Source organism: Cervus canadensis, chromosome 32 (assembly GCF_019320065.1).
Source record: "Cervus canadensis isolate Bull #8, Minnesota chromosome 32, ASM1932006v1, whole genome shotgun sequence".
Lineage (NCBI taxonomy): Eukaryota > Metazoa > Chordata > Mammalia > Artiodactyla > Cervidae > Cervus > Cervus canadensis.
In genome coordinates, this window is record NC_057417.1 from 27,625,892 (window position 1) to 27,646,706 (window position 20,815).

The 20,815-nt window shown below is 46.1% G+C and overlaps 1 protein-coding gene across 1 annotated transcript; it reads right to left on the reverse strand.

Moving 5' to 3' along the window:
- Positions 1-538: 538 nt before the first annotated feature.
- On the reverse strand, positions 539-5,375 carry CCL26 (C-C motif chemokine ligand 26). The gene is made up of 3 exons (XM_043455730.1): positions 5,094-5,375; positions 4,884-4,998; positions 539-1,070 (listed from the first exon to the last, which is right to left on the reverse strand). Exons 1-3 carry the CDS (start codon positions 5,167-5,169, stop codon positions 974-976), a joined length of 288 nt encoding a protein of 95 aa, XP_043311665.1. The 5' UTR covers positions 5,170-5,375; the 3' UTR covers positions 539-973.
- Between the last annotated feature and the right edge of the window lie 15,440 nt (positions 5,376-20,815).

Sequence of the window (20,815 nt, forward strand, 5' to 3'; positions counted from 1 at the left end):
AGATCTTTGTGGTGATGGACTAGGTTTGGCTCTTGGTTGTAATAGTGGCTTCAGGAATCTCACACGTGTGATAGAATGACAGACTCATACAGACACTTACACCACTGTCGATTTCCTGGGTGTGCTATTTTACCATAATTGTGTACGATGTGACTGTCGGGGAACACCGGTTAAAGGGTACACCTGACTTCTCTGTATTGTTTTTGCAACTTCCCGTGAATCTGTAATTATTTTTTTAGGTGGTTTATTCTATACGAAGTGAAAATGTTAGTCTCTTAATAGTGTTCGACTCTTTTGTGACCCCCATGGACTGCAGCCCACCAGGCTCCTCTGTCCAGGGGGTTTCCCAGGCAAGAATACTGGAGTAGATGGCCATTTCCTTCTCCAGGGGATCTTCCTTACCCAGGGATCGAACCCACATCTCCTGCAATGGGGCAGATTCTTCAGTGCTGAGCCACCAGGGAAGCGTATTAATTATTACCTTATGAGAAAACCGTGCCCAATATGGATGTACTTCATTTATCCTGCAAAAACAGGCCACAAGGTATTGTACAGAGTTTAATTTTCCGTATGACATAAACTTATCTCTCTATATAATGTTAAAACATTTCATGGGCATTTTGCCAAAATATATTAACATTGTCCCTGCTTTTTCTTTTTCTTTTTCCACACACAAAAACATAAGACAGAATTCAATACGATGGTCTGATCAGGGACTGGGGACTCGCCAGGCAGTCAGCTGCAAATATTGACTCCTTTATTTTCTTTGAAGAAAATTCAGTTTTTAATTGAATAAGAAAATTTATTGAGCAAATAAAATCTTTTTAAAATGACTGATTGAAAACTCTCCTCTCCTCCCTATCAGACCCATGGAGCCTTCTCTTGGAGAAATTCTTCAGGCTCCACCAAAGGACCACAGAGCCAAGTGCAGAGCCGGATCCAGGAGACTTGGACTGAAAATTCAGCAGTCAGGTCACAGTTGTTGCTGGGCTTTGAGTAATGAAATGTATTTTTGCACCCATGCTTCCTTCGGCTGGGCACACACTTTCTGGCTTCTCTTGGTGGTGAATCTGTGGGAAAAGAGATGCTGAGAGTCAATACTAAGAACTTTGGCCTCCTGGAAAAGGATGGACTTGAGGGGCAGCCCCCCCACCCCACCCAACTGATCTCCTGATTGCACCCCCTTTGCTGCACCCCCGTCCCTCTTCCATCTTCCTTCTTTCTGGCTGCGTTGGGTCGAGTCTTTATTGCAGCGTGTGGGCCCCTCTCTAGTTGTAGTGTTCCGGCTCCAGCTCAGGCTCCAGGGTGTGGGCTCTCAGCTGCCCTGAGGCCTGTGGGATCTTCGTTCCCTGACCAGGGATCAAACCCAAGTCCCTTGCATTGGCAGGCGCATTCTTAACCACTGGACCCACCAGGGAAGCCTCCCAGCTCCCTCTTCCAGCCCCTGCCCTCCCTCCTCTCCCCTAGCTTGTTTTCTAGTGGAAACCTCGCTTCCTGGCCCACGTTTGTTAGGAAACATGCCCCAACAGCTCTGGTCTGAAGCAGGTAACATGAGCCATGCTTCTAAATTCTTCCGTTTTAATATAGCAGCTTTATTGGGATATAATTCGCACACTGTATAACTGGCCCACTTAAAGTGTATAATCAGAATTCAGGGGTTTTCATATACCCATAGATGACACAGCCATCACCACGATCAATTTTAGAATATTTGCATCACCGCACAAAAGAACCTCATATGCATGGAGCCACTTAATTCTTAATCACATTATTGTGGGTTGTTTGCCACAGCTGTTCATGTGGAGAAGATTCCTGTGTTCCTCACCACACTGTGAGCTCCTTAAGACCGGGGGTTGTGGGGCTTCCCTGGTGGTCCAGTGGCTAAGACTCTGCACTCCCCATGCAGCGGGGCCTGGGTTCAATCCCTGGTCAGGGAACTAGATCCCACATGCTGCAAATAAAACCTGGGGCAGCCAAATAAATAAATATGTTTAAAAAAAAAAGACTGGGGCTTGTGGCTGATGTCCCTGAATGGTTTCCAGCCTTTGCTCCTTGAGAGCATTCAGAAGTGACAAGAGCCTAAGTCAAGGGTGCTCTAACCTGGAGTACCGTGTACTTACTGGGTTCCTGCCCTGGCACGTGCAGGGGAGAAGACCCCAAAGAATGGGAAAATAAGGGATAAAAAGGGCTTCATGGATGTTCCAACATCCATTTGACATTGTTCCTATTAAGAAATGGGGGTCTATGTCTCCTCCCCTTGAATTTAGGCCAGTCTTAGGGGACTGGTTGACCAATAGGAATGGCAGAAGTGATGCTATGTGACTTGGTAGCTAGGTCATAGAAGGTTGTAGAACTTCTGCCTGGTTCGTTGAGCACTCACGCAGGAGCTTTGGACCTCCTTGTAAGGAGTCCTGCCACCCCAGGTCACCACACCGTGGGGAGGCCCAAACTAGCCCAACAGAGATTACACAGAGATGCCCTGGAGACAGAGAGATGCCTCCAGCCCCCCGAGCTGATCCAGCTCCAGCACGGCCAGTCTGCTGTTGTTTAGTCACTGGGTTCTATCCAGCTCTTTTGTGACCCTGTGGGCCACAGCCCGCCAGTCTCCTCTGTCCGTGAAATTTTCCAGGCAAGAATACTGGAGTGGGTTGCCATTTCCTTCTCCAGGGGATCTTTCTGACCCAGGGATCGAACCCGCATCTCCTGCATGTGTCTCCTGCATTGCAGGTGGATTCTTTACTGGTAAGCCACCAGTGAAGCCACCATCTGTCCATAACCACATAAGAGATGTCAAGCCAGAGCCTCACAGCTGAGCCCTTCTGGAATTCTTGACCCATGGAAACCATGAGAGATAAGAAGATTATCACTGTTGGATTAAGCCACTAGACTTTGAGTGATTTGTTATGCAGCAACAGATGGCTGATCTAGACCCCTCACCTTCCTTTTAAAAATGACTTGTGTCCAAGGTCACACAACTTGTGACAGAGCCACTGCTTTGAGCTTAGCCTGGGGCCTTTTGCCAGTTGTTGGTTAAGTGTTAATGTCTGTAAAGCTCCAAAAAGTCAATCAAGACACAAAGGAGAAGACCCAGGGAGCGCATCCTGAGCCCAGAAGCATCCCCCTCCATGCCTGGGCACTGGGGTGCCTCTTGCCTGCCCTTAACTGTGACAATATTTGGGTTTGTCCTTGGAGCCTGTCATCTACCTTTCTGCACATTCTCTCATGCTCAGGAACCCCAAGTCCTGGAGAGGAACCCGGAGTCCTGGAGAGGAACCCCGAGTCCTGGAGAGCAGTGGCGGCCCCTACTTATGTATTTACACTTAAAGATCACTTCCATTACCCACTCCACTATTCTTGCCTGGAGAATTCCATGCACAGAGGAGCCTGGCGGGCTACAGTCCATGGGGTCACCAATAGTTGGGCACAACTGAGGCAACTTAGCATCGCTTCCATTTGCTGAACGTTTCCTGTGTGCAGGCTCAGCGCTACATGCTTCGCATATGTTAGCCTCATTTAGTCCTTCCAGGGACCCTTCCTGGTATGCATCATCTCTCCTGCTACCGATGAGCTTGGCATGACCTGCCTCTTGCGCACCTGTCTGCCTTGTCAGAAATTTGTTCACCCTTCTCCCATCCACCATGCTCCTGCCAGCCCCCCTCACCACTCCCACTTATCCTTGGGGGTTCTCAGCGTAAATGTCACTTCCTCCAGGAAACCCTCCCAATGTTAAGTGAGGTCCTCCTGTGACTATGATGAAGGGTACCCAAACATGCTGCCCCCAAATATGCCACTTTGACAAAAGGATTATTTTGAGCTAAAGACACTAAAAAACTCAAACAATAAAAAGAAACCTAAAACAAAACAAAAAAACCCAAACACCAGCAAGTGCAAGAAGGGCATTCTGACCTCCCCTTTGCCTCCTGAAAGCAGGAGATAAAACTCCCATGTGAAAAATGTCCTCCTTGTGCCTGGAGGGAAAATTATTCTTAACGTCAGAGATAGTCAAGGCCAAGAAAACTCTGTACAAACAAACATTATTAAGATAACCCTTATCAGTCTTTAGCTTTCTTCACCCCCACATATTTTAATTACTTTTCCACAATTCCCTCTTTGTTCAAAAGCAGGTAGGCTTTGGACAAAAGCATGTGGATTTTGCTACTTCCTTGGGTCTTCATCTTCCTGTGGGGGCTCCGTGTGCATGAAAAAATCTGTATGCTTTTCTCCTGTTAATCTGTTTTATGTCCATTTAATTCTCAGGCTCAGCCAGAGCCCCTAGGAGGGTAGAGTAAGGTTTTACCTCCCCTCCAATGACATGCTCCCTCCTGCTGTTTTCTCCTGCTGTCCTTTTCAAGCACTCATACAATTGAGATTATCTATTTTGTGCAAGTGTCTTTTAATGCCCTCTTTCTTATGCTAGACGTAAGATCTATGCAGGCATGCTAAGTTGCTTCAGTCATGGGACCCTGTGGACTGTAGCTCTCCAGGCTCCTCTGTCCATGGGGATTCTCCAGGCAAGAATACTGGAGTGGGTAGCCATGCCCTCCTCCAGGGGGGTCTTCCCAACCCAAGGATCAAACCCACATTCTTCTTCATTGGCAGGTGGTTCTTTACAGCTAGTGCCACCTGGGTCTATAAGGGCTGTTTATTCTTTTATACCCAGCACTTAGCGCAGTGCCTGGCAGATCCCTGGATCATGGGCTGCAAGTCAGGAAACCTAGCTCAGGGTCATGCTTGTTAACGCCCGAGGTTGAGCAATAACCGACTGACCAGGCTTCCAGCCTGAGGCTCATCCTGGCCCTGGGGTCGGTGAGGGGGTCTGCTCAGCACCCCTCTGACTACATAACTGGTAAGGGACCCCAAAAACCCAAAGGAGAAATACTCACATCACAGCCTTCTGGGAGCAGCTGTCCCTGGTGAATTCATAGCTACGCACCCGCTTCCAGGGAAGGGGTTTTTGGCTGTATTGGAAACAGCAGAACTTGGCCACATCACTGCCACCTTAGAGGAAAAAAAGAGAGAGAGGAAGGATCTTGGAGCTGGCCCTTTGCTTCCACCCCTGGTCAGCCCGGGAAGGGAGTGGGGCAGCTCCGTACGTGTGGTAGCTCCAAGATCGACACTCAGGATAAGAACCAGGAAAAGAAGGGAAGCCACAGGGAAGTTCTTCATCATGCTGCAAGCTGGGTCCTTCAGAGCCTTCCTTCTAATTCCTCTGACTTGTCAGGAACCCTCTTTTATGGGGCTGAGCCGACCCTGAAGATAGTTCCAGAGAATTTTATGGTTGAGCACAAAAGCAGCTCTCTTGACCCTTCTGCGGGAAGCAAACTTTTATCTGCGAAAAGGTTGCTGGAAAGTCAGGAGGTGTCATGGGAGGGGAGGAGCCAGCACACCCTAAGAGTCTCTCAGCCAGGGGAATGGTTTGAGCCAACACTGATTATTTAAGAAGCAAAAACAGAGGAAATGAAATAAGAATTCTAGTGAATTGACCTCAAATGCTTTTTATAAATCAGTGATTGTTCCAGAGAGATGTCTGGTTCTTGGCCAAAGCTTTTATGGTTTCTGAAGCATTGATTGTTCTCAAGGAGGTCTGGATAGTCTCAGGAGAGGACCATAGAGCAGCGTGACCACACAAAGGATGTTAAGAATGATGCTCCAGGTATGTGCCCTTCCCAGCATCCCAGTGCTGCTTGAGGGGGCACTTAGCAGGTATCTCATCCAGTTTAGAGGGTCTCAAAGTCTGTTAGAACATCACAACCATCTGGAATGTTGAAATAATCCCCACTGGCCAGTGATTTAGTGAATTATGCCTGCACAGTAAAGCCTCTATAAACATCCCCAAAGAGGATGTCCCTGGTGGTCCAGTGGTTAAGAATCTGACTGCCAATGCAGGGGACATAGGTTCGATCCCTGCTTCTGGAAGATTCCACATGTTGTGGGGCAGCTAAGCCCATGGACCACAACTACCGAGCCTGTGCTCTAGAGCCCAGGAACCACAACTCCTGAGCTCATGTGCTGCAACTAGTGAAGCCTGCGAGCTCTAGAGCCTGTGCTCCACAAGAGAAGCCACACACCCACAACTAGAGAGTAGCCCCTGCTCGCTGCATATACAGAAAAGCCCGAGCAGCAGTGAAGACTCAGAGCAGCCAAAAAGAAATAATAATAATTTAAAAAGAGGCAGACAAAGGATGGAGGTGGGGTGGGTCTGTCTTGGGGAGACCTCATAGGGTCCTGCCCAGTTACAAGGTGGTGGCCTGGGCTTGTGATGGGCGTCTGAATTGTGGGTGAAATCTTGCAGGACTGAGCCCTTAGCCTGTGGGATCTGAAACGATCTCAATGTAGACAGGGTCAGAATTGAGTAAATTGTAGGGTACTCAGCTGGCGTCTGAGAATTGCTGAGTGTGAAGAAAACCCTCCCACATCTTCATCAGAAGTAAAGAATGTAGAGTACAGTGTTTCACTGAGTAGACAGGAAACAAAGATTCTTTCCCCCTCTCAGCTCTAAAGCCAATGATTGGTATCCTGTTAAGAAGTTCCATGTGAAGAGGTAGAGAGAGACACAGGGAAGATCATGTGAGGACAAAGACAAAAATTGGAATGATGCCATTACAAGCCCAGGAACACCCAGGATTCTCCAAAAGATAAGAAGAAACAGGGAAGGATTCTCCACTAGAAATTTCAGGGGGGAGTATGACCCTCTTGACCCCTTGACTTTGAACTTCTAGCCTCCAGAACCATGAGAGAATAAATTTTTGTTGTTTTCAGCCATATGGATTGTGATCATTTGTTCCAGAAGCCCTGAGAAACAAATGCAACTTGTATCTGTAAGCTCTAGAATTCAGAATTTCTGAGGAACACTGTAAGTCAACAAGGGAAGAGACAGATAACTCGACAGAAAAAGGTGACGGAAATTCTTTGTGAAAAAGGAAACCCTAATGACGAAGGAAAAGGGGCTGGTTTAAATGAGTCATTAGTGAAATGCAAACAAATTAGAATGGGCTATTACTCACACCCCTATCAGAATGACTAAAATGACAAAGATGGAATTTATTCAATATGGGAATCTGGTACACTGGAAACTCACATATTGCCAGTGGGAGTGTAAATTCTTGGCAGTATTTGCTAAAGCTAAACATACACAGATTCTACTCCTAGGTGTATATCCATCAGAAACGTGTACATCCGTGCACCTAAAAACATTGCTTATAATAGCCTCAAGCTGGAAACTACCAAAAGTATCCATCAACATAGAATGGAAAATAAATCGTGGTTTATGAATGTAATATGATACCATACAACAACGAGAATCACACATAAGCAATGAGCCCTGGTGACTGAGTGGTGAAGAATCCACCTGCAATTCAGGAGATGCAGGAGATGCAGGTTCCATCCCTGGGCTGGGAAGATCCCCTGGAGAAGGAAATGGCAACCCACTCCAGTAGTCTTGCCTGGGAAATCTCATGGACAGAGGAGCCTGGTGGGTTACAGACCATGGGGCTGCAAAGAGTCCAACATGACTGAGGGACTAAACCACCACATGTGGAAAAGTATTTTATGACCAGTGTTGAAGGAAAGAAGCCAGACATGAAAGAGAAACATTGGAGGGTTCCTTGTATATAAAGTACCAAATAAGCAAAACTAACCCTTTATGACGGAGAAGGCAATGGCACCCCACTCCAGTACTCTTGCCTGGAAAATCCCATGGATGGAGGAGCCTGGTAGGCTGCAGTCCATGGGGTCACACAGAGTCGGACACAACTGAAGCGACTTAGCAGCAGCAGCAGCAATCCTTTATGATGGAAATCAGAATATGGTTACCCCTTGGGCACAGTGACTGGAAGGAAGGAAGCGCCAAGCTGGGGGTCTGGGGCACTGGTATGCACTCTATTCCTTGATCTGCGTGCTAGTGGACCCTGTTATCCTTGTGCAAATTCATTGAGCTGTATCTGTAAGATTCATGTATTATATTTCAATAAATATAATCTGATAAATTAGTGAAGGGAAAGGAAATGGTGAATAAAACACATCACTCTGCAGTTAATGTTTTATCAGTGTCATGACCTTCTCATTTCCCTTCTTTCCTCCTCCTCCTTTAGTATTGAGGATGTTTTTCTCATTTCAGGGAAAAGTGCCGGCTGGCTGCCACATCAGCCCATACATCTTTTTTTTGTTTGTTAATTTCTTTTTGTTTTTTAATTTTTTAATTGGAGGATAATTGCTCTACAATGTTGTGTTGGTTTCTGCCTTACAACTGCGTGAATCAGCCATTAAGTATACGTATGTCCCCTCCCTCTTGAATCTCCCTCCCATCCCTCTCTAGGTCATCGCAAAGCATGGGGCTGAACTCCCTGTGTTATATAACAACTTCCCACTACCTAGCTATTTTACACATTCCACTCTCGCAATCCATCAACTCTCTCCTTACCCCGCTATGTCTAGAAGTCTAGTTCAGGTCGCATTTGTTTGCACTGTTTCTACCTCCTTCTTCCAAGTCCTGCCTTTCCTCAACCTGGCAGAGTCTATACTAAGCGTCATGCATAACTTCAACGTCCAGGCTCCTACTTGCCCTCCAGAGTTTGTCTCAGCTGCCATAATTCCTGGATCTGGAGCACCCCCAGAGTCCAAGTGAAGACCTCTTCCTAGCTTAAATAATTATATCTGCAAAATCCATATTTTCAGATAAGGCCTCATTTTGAGGTTCTGAGTGGATATGAATCTGGGGCAGGGGTGCAATTCAGCCATTCTGGATGTATTGCAAAAATCTCTTGCTTTATCACTCCCTTATTGGTGTCTTCTAATGAATATAAATCCCAAATTTCAAGGTAGTCCAAATTATCAACTTTCCCCTCTTATGGTTAATAATTATGTATCTGTGAGGCATTTGGGTCTCTTCAGACAAGGAGCATGTCTGTAAATAGACTTCTGCTGAAACCTCTTCTCCTTGGTACTTGTGTAATAGGCCCATCTGGCCAGGGCCTTGAGTATGTCTTTAATGCCAGTCCATGGCTGATGGCCCAGGATCCCACTGTTCCTCCCAGCCCCTTCCCTATCGCTGAAGCCTCTGCCCCCTCCCCTCCAACCTGCCAGCTGGGCTCCCAGCACATATATAAGGGTATCTCAGAACCCCCAAGTTCTGAACTGTCATCTGCATTTCCATTGCTATGGACACTCTTTTGGAATCAGACCTACTGTTCTGTCATCTTGGGCACTGAGCTTCAACAACTGACCTGCCTCTCTAAGCCCAACTTTCCTTAGCTGAGTTGCTTTTCCCCAATTCCCCTCTTTATGGACTGAATTTTATTCCCCTCATGTTCATATGTTGAAGCCCTACTCCCCAGTGTAACTATATTTGGAGATAAGTGTCTTCAAAGAGGTAGTTAAGGTCAAATGAGGCCATAAAGATGGGGCCCTGATCCAATAGGATTAGCGTCCTTATAAAAAGAGGAGGAGGACTTCCCTGGTGACCCAGCGGATCAGAGCCCACCGGCTAATGCAGGGGACATGGGTTCGATCCCTGGTCCAAGAAGATTCCACATGCTGCAGAGCAATTAAGCCCACACACCACAACTACTGAACCTACATGTCTGGAACCTGTGCTCCACAACAAGAGAAACCATCACAATGAAAAGCCTGAGGGCTGCAGAGAAGAGTAGTCCCTGCTCACCACAACTAGAGAAAGTCCACGTACAGCAACAAAGACTCCATGCAGTCAAAAATAAAATTAAATTAAAAAAATTATTTTTAAAAAAGAAGAGGAGGGGACACCCAGGATGTGTGTGCACAGAAGTAAGATGGTAGGACCCCAGGAGAAGACGGCCTGAGAGAGGCCTGGAGAAACCAATCCTGCTGACACCTTGGAGTCCCAGCTTCTCAAATCGTGAGAAAATAAAACGTCTGTGGTTTAAGCCCCCCCAGCCTGTGGTATTTTGTTACAGCAGCCTGAGTTACATAACACAGCCTATGCTTCTGTGAGGGCTTCTCCCCTCTTCCTTGTATTTTTTTTTTTCCCAGATTGGGTTTTCCCAGAGGCAGATCCTGAGACATGAATTTGAGTGCAAACAACATATTTAGGTGAAGATTGAAAAAAATACCATCAGGGCTGTGGAGGAGTGAGACACAGATGGGAGGGCAGCCAATAATGAACGGGCAGCTTAATAAGCATGTTCCTACCGAGGGCAATAGCTCCATCGAGCCTTTGGACAAGAATCCGAGTCCTTGCGACTGAGGGCCCGGAAGCTGCCGCTTTCATCTGCCGCTTTCATCTGCCGCCTCCCATCACCACAGCCTGGGGGCATGTATGCCTAGAGGGAACCCTCAAGTAAAGCACCTCAGGTGCATTCAGATGGGGGATGGAAGGAACAGTGAAAATAGGGTGAGTGTGGAGGGAGGTGGGCTGGGCACCCCCAGTATCTGCTACGTGTGGACTCACGGGTAGGAGCCAAATATCCTTCCGCTAGGGACACTGTGCCCTGTTCTGCATCTGCAGGGACTTCACGCTCTGTACCTATGACCTATGTCACTGGCTTACAAAAACTTCCCTCCATCCTCCCTTGCAAGTTCTCCCCTGGTTCCCAGAGAACATTGTGCCACATTGAATCACAGACAGCGTCATCAGTTCAGTTCAGTTCAGTCGCTCAGTCGTATCCGACTCTTTGCAACCCCGTGTATCGCTGCACGCCACGCCCCCCTGTCCATCACCAACTCCCGGAGTTTACTCAAACTCATGTCCATTGAGTTGGTGATGCCATCCAGCCATCTCACCCTCTGTCGTCCCCTTCTCCTCCTGCCTTCAATCCCTCCCAGCATCAGGGTCTTTTCCAATGAGTCAACTCTTCGCATGAGGTGGCCAAAGTATTGGAGTTTCAGCCTCAGCATCAGTCCTTCCAATGAACACCCAGGACTGATCTTTTTTAGGATGGACTGGTTGGATCTCCTTGCAGTCCAAGGGACTCTCAAGAGTCTTCTCCAACACCACAGTTCAAAAGCATCAATTCTTTGGCACTCAGCTTTCTTCACAGTCCAACTCTCACATCCAAACATGACCACTGGAAAAACCATAGCCTTGACTAGACGGACCTTTGTTGGCAAAGTAATGTCTCTGCTTTTTTTTTTTTTTATTAGTTGGAGGCTAATTACTTCACAACATTTCAGTGGGTTTTGTCATACATTGATATGAATCAGCCATAGATTTACACGTATTCCCCATCCCGATCCCCCCTCCCACCTCCCTCTCCACCCGATTCCTCTGGGTCTTCCCAGTGCACCAGGCCGGAGCACTTGTCTCATGCATCCCACCTGGGCTGGTGATCTGTTTCACCATAGATAGTATACATGCTGTTCTTTTGAAATATCCCACCCTCACATTCTCCCACAGAGTTCAAAAGTCTGTTCTGTATTTCTGTGTCTCTTTTTCTGTTTTGCATATAGGGTTATCGTTACCATCTTTCTAAATTCCATATATATGTGTTAGTATGCTGTAATGTTCTTTATCTTTCTGGCTTACTTCACTCTGTATAAGGGGCTCCAGTTTCATCCATCTCATTAGGACTGATGTCTCTGCTTTTTAATATGCTATCTAGGTTGATCATAACTTTCCTTCCAAGAAGTAAGTGTCTTTTAATTTCATGGCTGCAATCACCATCTGCAGTGATTTTGGAGTCCAAAAAAATAAAGTCAGCCACTGTTTCCCCATCTATTTCCCATGAAGTGATAGGACCAGACGCCATGATCTTATCTCTTTTCAAACTCACCAGCTTATCTATCTACCTTCCTTCCTGGACAGTAAATTCTTTCTTCACTGACTCATTCATTCAACATTTTTTTTTTTCATGCTGTTTGCATGGTGCTAGATGCTGAGAGCCAGGGGTAGAGAAGTGTCAACTACACATTGGCTCTTGCCAAGAGCATCTGCCAGTGACTAAACAACAACCAGGATGTTTGCCATCTGCCTCTGCAGAGACTGAACCCTGTGCTGTTGCAGCTGTTGACCTTCAACACCCCCTGAGGGGAATTCAGAGTGGAGAGTGAGGCACCCTGTGCTCCAGGGAAACTGGTTCAGTTCAGTTCAGTTCAGTCTCTCAGTCGTGTCCGACTCTTTGCGACCCCATGAACTGCAACACTCTGTCCATCACCAACTCCCGGAGCTTGTTCAACCTCATGTCCATCGAGTCAGTGATGCCATCCAACCATCTCATCCCCTGTTATCCCCTTCTCCTCCTGCCTTCAATCTTTCCCAACATCACAGTCTTTTCCAATGAGTCAGTTTTTCACATCAGTGGCCAAAGTATTGGAGCTTCAGCTTCAGCATCAGTCCTTCCAATGAACACCCAGGACTGATCTCCTTTAGGATGGACTGGTTGGAGCTCCTTGCAGTCCAAGGGACTCTCAAGAGTCTTCTCCAACACCACAGTTCAAAAGCATCAATTCTTTGGCGCTCAGCTTTCTTTATAGTCCAACTCTCACATCCATACACGACTACTGGAAAAACCATAGCTTTGACTGGATGGACTTTTGTTGGCAAAGTAATGTCTCGGCTTTTTAATATGCTGTCTAGGTGGGTCATAGCTTTTCTTCCAAGGAGCAAGCATCGTTTAATTTCATTGCTGCAGTCACCATCTGCAGTGATTTTGGAGCCCCCCAAAATAGTCTCTCACTGTTTCCATTATTTGCCCATCTATTTGCCATGAAGTGATGGGACTGGATGCCATGATCTTAGTTTTCTGAACGTTGAGTTTTAAGCCAACTTTTTCACTCTCCTCTTTCACTTTCATTAAGAGGCTCTTTAGTTCTTCTTCACTTTCTGCCATAAGGGTGGTGTCATCCGCAAATCTGAGGTTACTGATATTTCTCCCGACAATCTTGATTCCAGCTTGTGCTTCTTCCAGCCAGCGTTTCTCATGAGGTACTCTGCATATAAGTTAAATAAGCAGGGTGACAATACATAGTCTTGACATACTCCTTTCTCGATTTGGGACCAGTCTATTGTTCCATGTCCAGTTCTAACTGCTGCCTCTTGACCTGCATACAGACTTCTCAAGAGGCAGGTCAGGCTGTCTGGTATTCCCACCTCTTTAAAAATTTTCCATAGTTTGTTGTGATCCACACAGTCAAAGGCTTTGGCATAGTCAATAAAACAGAAGTAGATGTTTTTCTGGAACTCTCGTGCTTCTTTGATGATCCAACGGATGTTGGCAATTTGATCTCTGGTTCCTCTGCTTTATCTAAGTCCAACTTGAACATCTGGAAGTTCACAGTTCATGTACTGTTGAAGCCTGGCTTCAACATTTTGAGCATCACTTTGCTAGCGTGTGAGATGAGTGCAATTGTGCAGTACTTTGAACATTCTTTGGCATTGCCTTTCTTTGGGCTTGGAAGGAAAACTGATCTTTTCCAGTCCTGTGGCCACTGCTGATTTTTCCAAATTTGCTGGCATATTGAGTGCAGCACTTTCACAGCATCATCTTTTAGGATCTGAGATAGCTCAACTGGAATTCCATCACCTCCACTAGCTTTGTTTATAGTGATGCTTCCTAAGGCCCACTGGACTTTGCATTCCAGGATGTCTGGCTCTATGTGAGTGATCACACCATCGTGGTTATCTGGGTCATGAAGATCTGTTTTGTATAGTTCTTCTGAGAAGGGAATGGCAAACCACTTCAGTATTGTTGCCTTGAGAACCCCATGAACAGTATGAAAAGGGAAACTGGTGGAACTGGTCTTTCCTGTTCCTTAGAGCTAACAGGTAGTTACATATTTTCAGGAACTGATTTCATGATCCCAATCCTTTCACCTCTTCATATCTAGAAGAGCACTAAATCACTAAATGATGACATCAGATCCTCATCACTGGCAGAAAACCTTTTGTAAAGTAAGCACTTGATTGTATGGCACTCCCCCTTCACCAAAATCTTATATATTGACCTTCCCCCACTGCCTCTTTGGAGCAGTCTCCCAGAGCTATCTGAGACACTGTCTCCCAGCCTGCATTTTGCCCCAAATAAAACTTAACTCCCAGTTCTCACGTTGTGCATCTTTTTAGTCAACACAAGACATGCAGTCCTTGCTATCGGAGAGTGTATATTCTAGTGGAGGGACTAGATATTGAACAGAAAGCAATCACCCAGTATGTTATTTTTTAATTAATTTATTTTTAGCTCTGCTCAGTCTTCATTGCTGTGCATGGGCTGCTCTCCAACTGCAGTGCGCAAGCTTCTCACTGCAGTGGCTTCTCTCGCTGCAGGGCGCTGGGCTCTGGAGCCAGTGGGCTTCAGTAGTGGTGGTGCATGGGCTTAGTTGCCCTGAGGCATGTGGAACCTTCCCAGACCAGGGATTGAACTTTTGTCCCCTGCATTGCAAAGCAGATTCTTAACCACTGGACCACCAGGGAAGTCCTGCAATGGATTATTAATTCTACCTGGATTAAGAGTGTAGACTAAGGGAATATGAACGAGGCTAGGGAGTCAGAAAAGTCTATGGTTTTTCCAGTGGTCATGTATGGATGTGAGAGTTGGACTATAAAGAAAGCTGAGTGCCAAAGAATTGGTGTTTTTGAACTGTGGTGTTGGCGAAGACTCTTGAGAGTCCCTTGGACTGCTAGGAGGTCCAACCAGTCCATCCTAAAGGAAATCAGTCCTGAATAGTCATTGGAAGGACTGATGCTGAAGCTGAAGCTCCAATACTTTGGCCACCTGATGTGAAGAACTGACTCACTGGAAAAGACCCTGATGCTGGAAAAGATTGAAGGCAGGAGGAGAAGGGGATGACAGAGGATGAGATGGCTGGATGGCATCACTGACTCGATGGACATGATTTTGAGCAAGCTTCAGCAGTTGGTGATGGACAGGGAAGCTTGGTGTGCTGCAGTCCATGGGGTTGCAAAGAGTGTAACGTGGCTGAGTGACTGACTTGACTGAACACTTATACATTTGGTGGCTCTCTCTCTCTCTCTTTTTTTTTTTAAAGATGCAAAGCTACCAAACGAGGTTCAGGGCTTGGAAGGGATCCTGAAAGTGACGGGCCTCTTGGTGAATTCCCTCTGACTCTGCTCTGTTGCCTTCTATATAGAGCATGGGTCAAGCATTTTCTTCTTCTTTTTTTTGACTGCACCACATGACTTGCAGGGTCTTAGTTCCCTGATCACGGGTCAGGGATTGAGCCCTGGCCCCCAGCAGTGAGAGTGTGGAGTCCTAACCATTGGACTGCCAGGGAATTCCAAACATTTTTTCTTTATCCTAAACACAGTGGGGAGACATTAAGGAATTTAAAGCAGTGCATAAGATTAGATTTATAAAGAACCCCCTGGCTGTTGTAAGGAGGATGTACTGGAGAGGGACAAGCAGGATGTGGAAGACTATTAAGAAACCTCCTTGTTTGCCTACACAAGCCTTCAGCACAGAGCCTGGAACCCATTGATTTCGCAAATGTTTGCTGAGTTCTTACCAGGTGCCCAGGAGCCCCCCAAGGCTTTGGGGGATCATGCTGGACCAGACCCACCCCGTCCTTACCAAAGTTGAGTGAACGGACACGACCTCCACCCGTGGAAGGTTGCAGTGAAGACTCCATCAGGGAGAGGAGAGGCCAGAAGGAGTCACAGTGTGTCAGGAGGGTTTCCCCAGGAGGTGGGCAGTGTCCTTGTGGTTTTCTTGTTTAGTCACTAAGTTGTGTCCTACTCTTTGAGACCCCCATGGACTGTAGTCCTCCAGGCTCCTCTGTCCGTGGGGCTCTCCAGGCAAGAATACTGGAGTGGGTTGTCATGCCCTCCTCCAAGGAATCTTCCCGATCCAGGGATGGAACCCACATCTCTTGCGTTGGCAGGCGGATTCTTTACCAGGGAGCCACCTGGGAAGCCCAGGCAGTGTCCTAGTCTGGATGGAGTCCAGAAAAGAAAACGTGTTTCCAGGAATTGGAAAAAGACAAGCTTTTATTTGGGGAGGTGGGGGAGGGTATTGTTCGTTACCAGTTACTCCATCTATCCTCATGGCAGTTCTCTGGGGGAGGTTTTCCTTTCCTTACTTTTCATCCAAAGACACTGGGATTCAGAAAAGGGAGGTGATTTGTTCAAGGTTGCACAGATAGCAGGCGGCAGATTGTTTTGTTGTTTAGTCGCCAAGTTGGGTCTGACTCTCTTGTCACAGACTGTAGCCCACCAAGCTTCTCTGGTGATGGGATTTCCCAGGCAAGAATACTAGAATAGGTTGCCATTTCCTCCTCCAGGGGATCCTCCCAACTCAGCGATCGAACCTGTGTCTCCTGCATTGGCAGTCAGATTCTTCACCACTGAGACACCAGGGAAGCCCAGTAGCAGGTGGCAGAGCCAAGGTTCAAAGCCAGGCTTGTCTCATGCCTGTGTCTTATCCTGCCTCTGAGTGTCTCAGGGTCCTGTCCCCTGCCCCACCCCCCCTACCCCGGGAAAGGGCCTCCAGGTTGACTTGCTTCAGGCTCTGTCCTAGAGCCAAACTCCTCAACTAGGCGATAACATCAAAGCAAAGGGTTAGTAAGGACTGACAGATAAGGTGTGGCACCTGTTTGCCTTAGAGGGTTGGCAAGCTTTCAATGAGCTAATAATATCCAAAGGGAAGTGCCATCAATCCCAGGATTCCCAACATACACAACATAAAAGCAAGCTGCTGGTTGTCTGAGAGTCGTGCAGCTCTCCCTAATTCTGAGATCCGAGAGATGTTTTTTCCAGGTGACTCTTGGAAACAGGTCCCTGGGTGATATCACCAGGAGGGTCATACCCACAGCATCCAGACAAGAAGTGTACGTTCCCTAGGGTTTATCCCTGTTCTGAAGTTAGGGCTTCCCTTGTAGTTCAGTCAGTAAAGAATCTGCCTGCAAGGCAGGAGACACGGGTTTGATCCCTGGGTTGGGAAGATCCCCTGGAGAAGGAAATGGCAACCCATTCCAGTATTTTTGCCTGGAGAATCCCATGGACAGAGGAGCCTAGTGGGCTACAGCCCATGGGGTCACAGAGTCTGGCACCACTTCGCGACTAAACCACAACCACTAGAGAGCCAGGAGAAGGATACTGAGAATTCCAGGGAAAGCCAGTCACAAGACAATTTTTTCCCTAGAATTAAGAAATATAGAGGCCAAGCAAAACTTCTCTGAATGTGGTTATTCTCCTTAGCAAAGAAGGGACAGAAAGAGCGGAGATGGGATTGGTCAGGAGGTGCCTGAGCTGTCCTCCCTTTGTCACCTCCCCCTCCTCCCCCAGCCTCACCCATTTCTTGGGTGGAATGCTGGGGTGAAAGACCCAGGCACACAGCTTTAGGAGAGTGAAAGCTGAATGTTTTCTGAAGGGATTTCCTGGAAATTGATAAATGTGTAATTCTGGGAAGTTAAATAATTACTTTTTTTTTTTTTTTTTTGGCTGCATGGTTTGCAGGATCTTAATTCCCCAACTAAGGATTGAATCTGAGCCCTTGCAGGGGAAACACAGTGTTCTAACCACCAGAGCATCAGAGAATTCCAGACAACTAAGGGGGCAACTGAGGATAAGATGGTTGGATGACATCACCGACTCAAACTCTAGGAGATAGTGAAGGACAGAGGAACCTGGAGTGCTGCAGTTCATGGGGTCGCAAAGAGTCAGACACGACTTGGCAACTAAACAACCACCACCTTTTTACAAGGCCTTGAAGAGATGAGGCCATGGGATTTTTTGGGAACAAATAGTTTTGCAAGGGTTGGGATCTAGATCTGCAATAAGAATCCAGAAGTTCTGATCACAAAATATCTTTCTCTGCCAAACAAAGCCTCTTGCCAGTAACCCCTCCCAGAAGGTCTGTTTCCAGGAAGGAAGTGGGAAGGAAGTGGGGAGAAGAGAACCGATGCTTCTCTGAAGGAACCGATCACTGAGGGGTCAGCTGTGCAGGAACTCCCATCATCAGATGGTCGTCCTCTCGATAGGTGGGTGGGACCTTGTTGAACCCAGTAGGAAGGCTGGCTGGTGGGAGAGAGGAGAAAAACCCAGGAAGGAGGAGAGGAAGGAGGAGACATGGGAGAGGGGGAGAAGAAGGGAGGGGAGAAAGCTCTGAAAAGTTCAAAGGCTTTGAGCAAGTACAAGACTTTAGGATGTGGACTGGAAGAACTATGTCGTTAAAATGACCATGCTACCCTAGGCCATCTGGACCCTAGGTCATCTGGGCTTCCCAACTGGCAAGAATCCGCTTGCCAGTGCAGAAGCGGCAGGAGACTCAGGTTCGATCCCTGGGTGGGGAAGATCGCCTGGAGGAGAAAAGGACAACCCACTCCAATGTTCTTGCCTGGATAATCCCAAGGACAGAGGAAACTGGCGGGTTACAGTTCTTGGAGTCACAAAGAGCCGGACATGATGGAAGCACGGTGCATGCTCGCGCTCTCCCTAGGCAATCTATAGATTCAGTGCAATCCCTTTCAAAATACAAAGGACAGGGGTGATCTGGCCGAGTTAGGCTGCTGTCTGCTGCCTCGGAGTCGCTGCTGCCACTGACATGGCTAGTCTGTCGGGGGGAGAAGGAATTCCAGGCCAAGGAAGCTGGGCTCTGCGATCCCACAGCGGCTGCAGCCCTGAAGTGGAGAAGGACACCCAGGAGAACCTGACCATCCTTCAGACCTACTTCTGGCAGGACAGGGATGAAGTCCTGGATAACCTCTTGGCCTTTGTCTGCGCCATCCAGCCAGAAATCCATGAAAACTATTGCATAAATGGATAGAGGCCAAAGAAAAGCGCCTGTTCCATGGACTGGTGTTTTTAATGCCTTCATGGAACCTGAGGCTTGAGCAAGGCTGGAGTTACAGTCTTACAAAAAGGCATTAAATTATTTCTGTGTTTTATATAGTGGGTCCCTTCCCTTTTTGAAAAATAGAAAACATAGATTCTTTGTACAGGCTGCAGGCTTATCCAGAGATTGTATCTTTTTACCTCATAGATCTTAGAAATTTAATGGATATATGTTGTCTGTTTTCTATGCCTTTTTGGTCAAGCAGCATATTATCAACACTGACTTTTTCTTTCTTAGATAGTTTTTAAAAACCCAATTTTCTTAAGAAAGAAAGGGATTAAAATATTTTTTCCCTAAATCTCTCTTGAAGGTCAGGGGCTTTATCTATGAAAAAGTAGTAAATAGTTATTTGTAACTGATGTGAAGCAGCAGCCAGCCTTAATATGGTCCTTTTTCCAGCTAAGAGTTAGAACAATGGGTCCTAGTACTGGGCTGCTTTTAGTTTCTTTTATTCAAAATTGCTAGATTAGAATTCACTAACTTGTTAAATGTTACTACTTGATGTACTGAAAATCATTTAAAAGTAAAGACTATCATGCATTTCCCCTCCCCCTCCCCCCAAAATACAAAGGACATGTTTTCAAAGAGCTAGAACTAATAGGTTTTTTTAAGCTTTTTAAGAAATAAAAAAAATTTTTTTAATTTATTTAGTTGGCTGCACCAACTAAATAAGATCGCAAGATCTTGGATCTTTGCTGTGGCATGCAGGATCTTTTAGTTTCAGCATTCTAACTCTTTTTTTAAAAATTAATTTCTTTATTTTCATTGGAAGATAATTACTTTACAATATTGTGGTGGTTTTTGCCATACTTCAACATATAGGATCTAGTTCCCTGACCAAGCATTGAACCCAGGCCCCCAGCATTTGGGGGCTTAGAGTCTTAGCCACTGGAACACCAGGGAAGACCCTACTTTTTAAAATATATGTATACAGTAGGTCCTTACTGGCTATTTATTTTAAATATAGTAGTGTGTACATGTCAATCCCAAACTCTGTAACCATCCCTCCCTACCACCCTTTCCTCTGGCAACCACAAGTTCTACAACAAATAGTTTTAAACTTTGCATGGAAACACAAAAGACCCAAATAGTCAAAACAATCTTGAGAAAGAAGAACTGAGCTGGAGGAATCACATTTTCTGACTTCAGACTATATTATAAAGTGACAATAATAAAAACAGTATGGTTCTGTCGCAAAAACAGACAGAAATCAATAGAACAAAATAGAGGGCCCAGAAATAATGTGACCACATACTCATGATCCATTAGTCTACAACAAAGGAGGCAAGAGTAGATAATGAAGAAAACAGAGTCTTTTCTGTACGTGGTGATGGGAAAACTGGACAGCTACATGTGAAAGAATGAAATTAGGGGGTGGGCCATCCATGGTCATCCTGGAACCGTGGATTCCACTTTTTCAGAACTCTGATATCTGTGGACGCTAACACGGACTTCATTTAAAGAAATCCATGGACCACTAATGGAAAAAAACGTGAATCAGTTTGCATTTTGGCATTCAAATCTTAGCACTTTGGGAAAGCATCAAGTACAAGTTTTTGAAGACCCTGGGGCCTACCATGATTATGCGTTCAAGATTTGAGTTCGAATCACTTCATCAAGACTTAGATCCTCTTCAAAAGCCTCAAGTCTCACCTGTATTAAAGCTCTCCTTTGAACCCTCTCACAAAAATAAAAGCTTAAATGACTGGAAAAAAAAAAAAGAATGAAATTAGAGCATTTTTCTAATACCATATACAAAAATAAACTAAAAATAGATTAAAGACCTCATATAAGTCCAGAAACTGTAAAATTCCCAGCAGAAAACATAAATGGAACTCTCTTTGACATAAATCATAGCAGTATATTTTGGGGGGATCTTTCTCCTAAAACAGCAGAAATAAAAGCAAAAATAAAGAAATGGAACCTAATTAAACTTAAAAGCTTTTGCACAGAGACTTCCCAGATGGTCCAGTGGTTAGGACTCCACCTGCCAATGCAGAGGACATGAGTTCAGTCCCTGGTCCAGAAAGATTCCCACGAGCCAAGGGGCAGCTAAG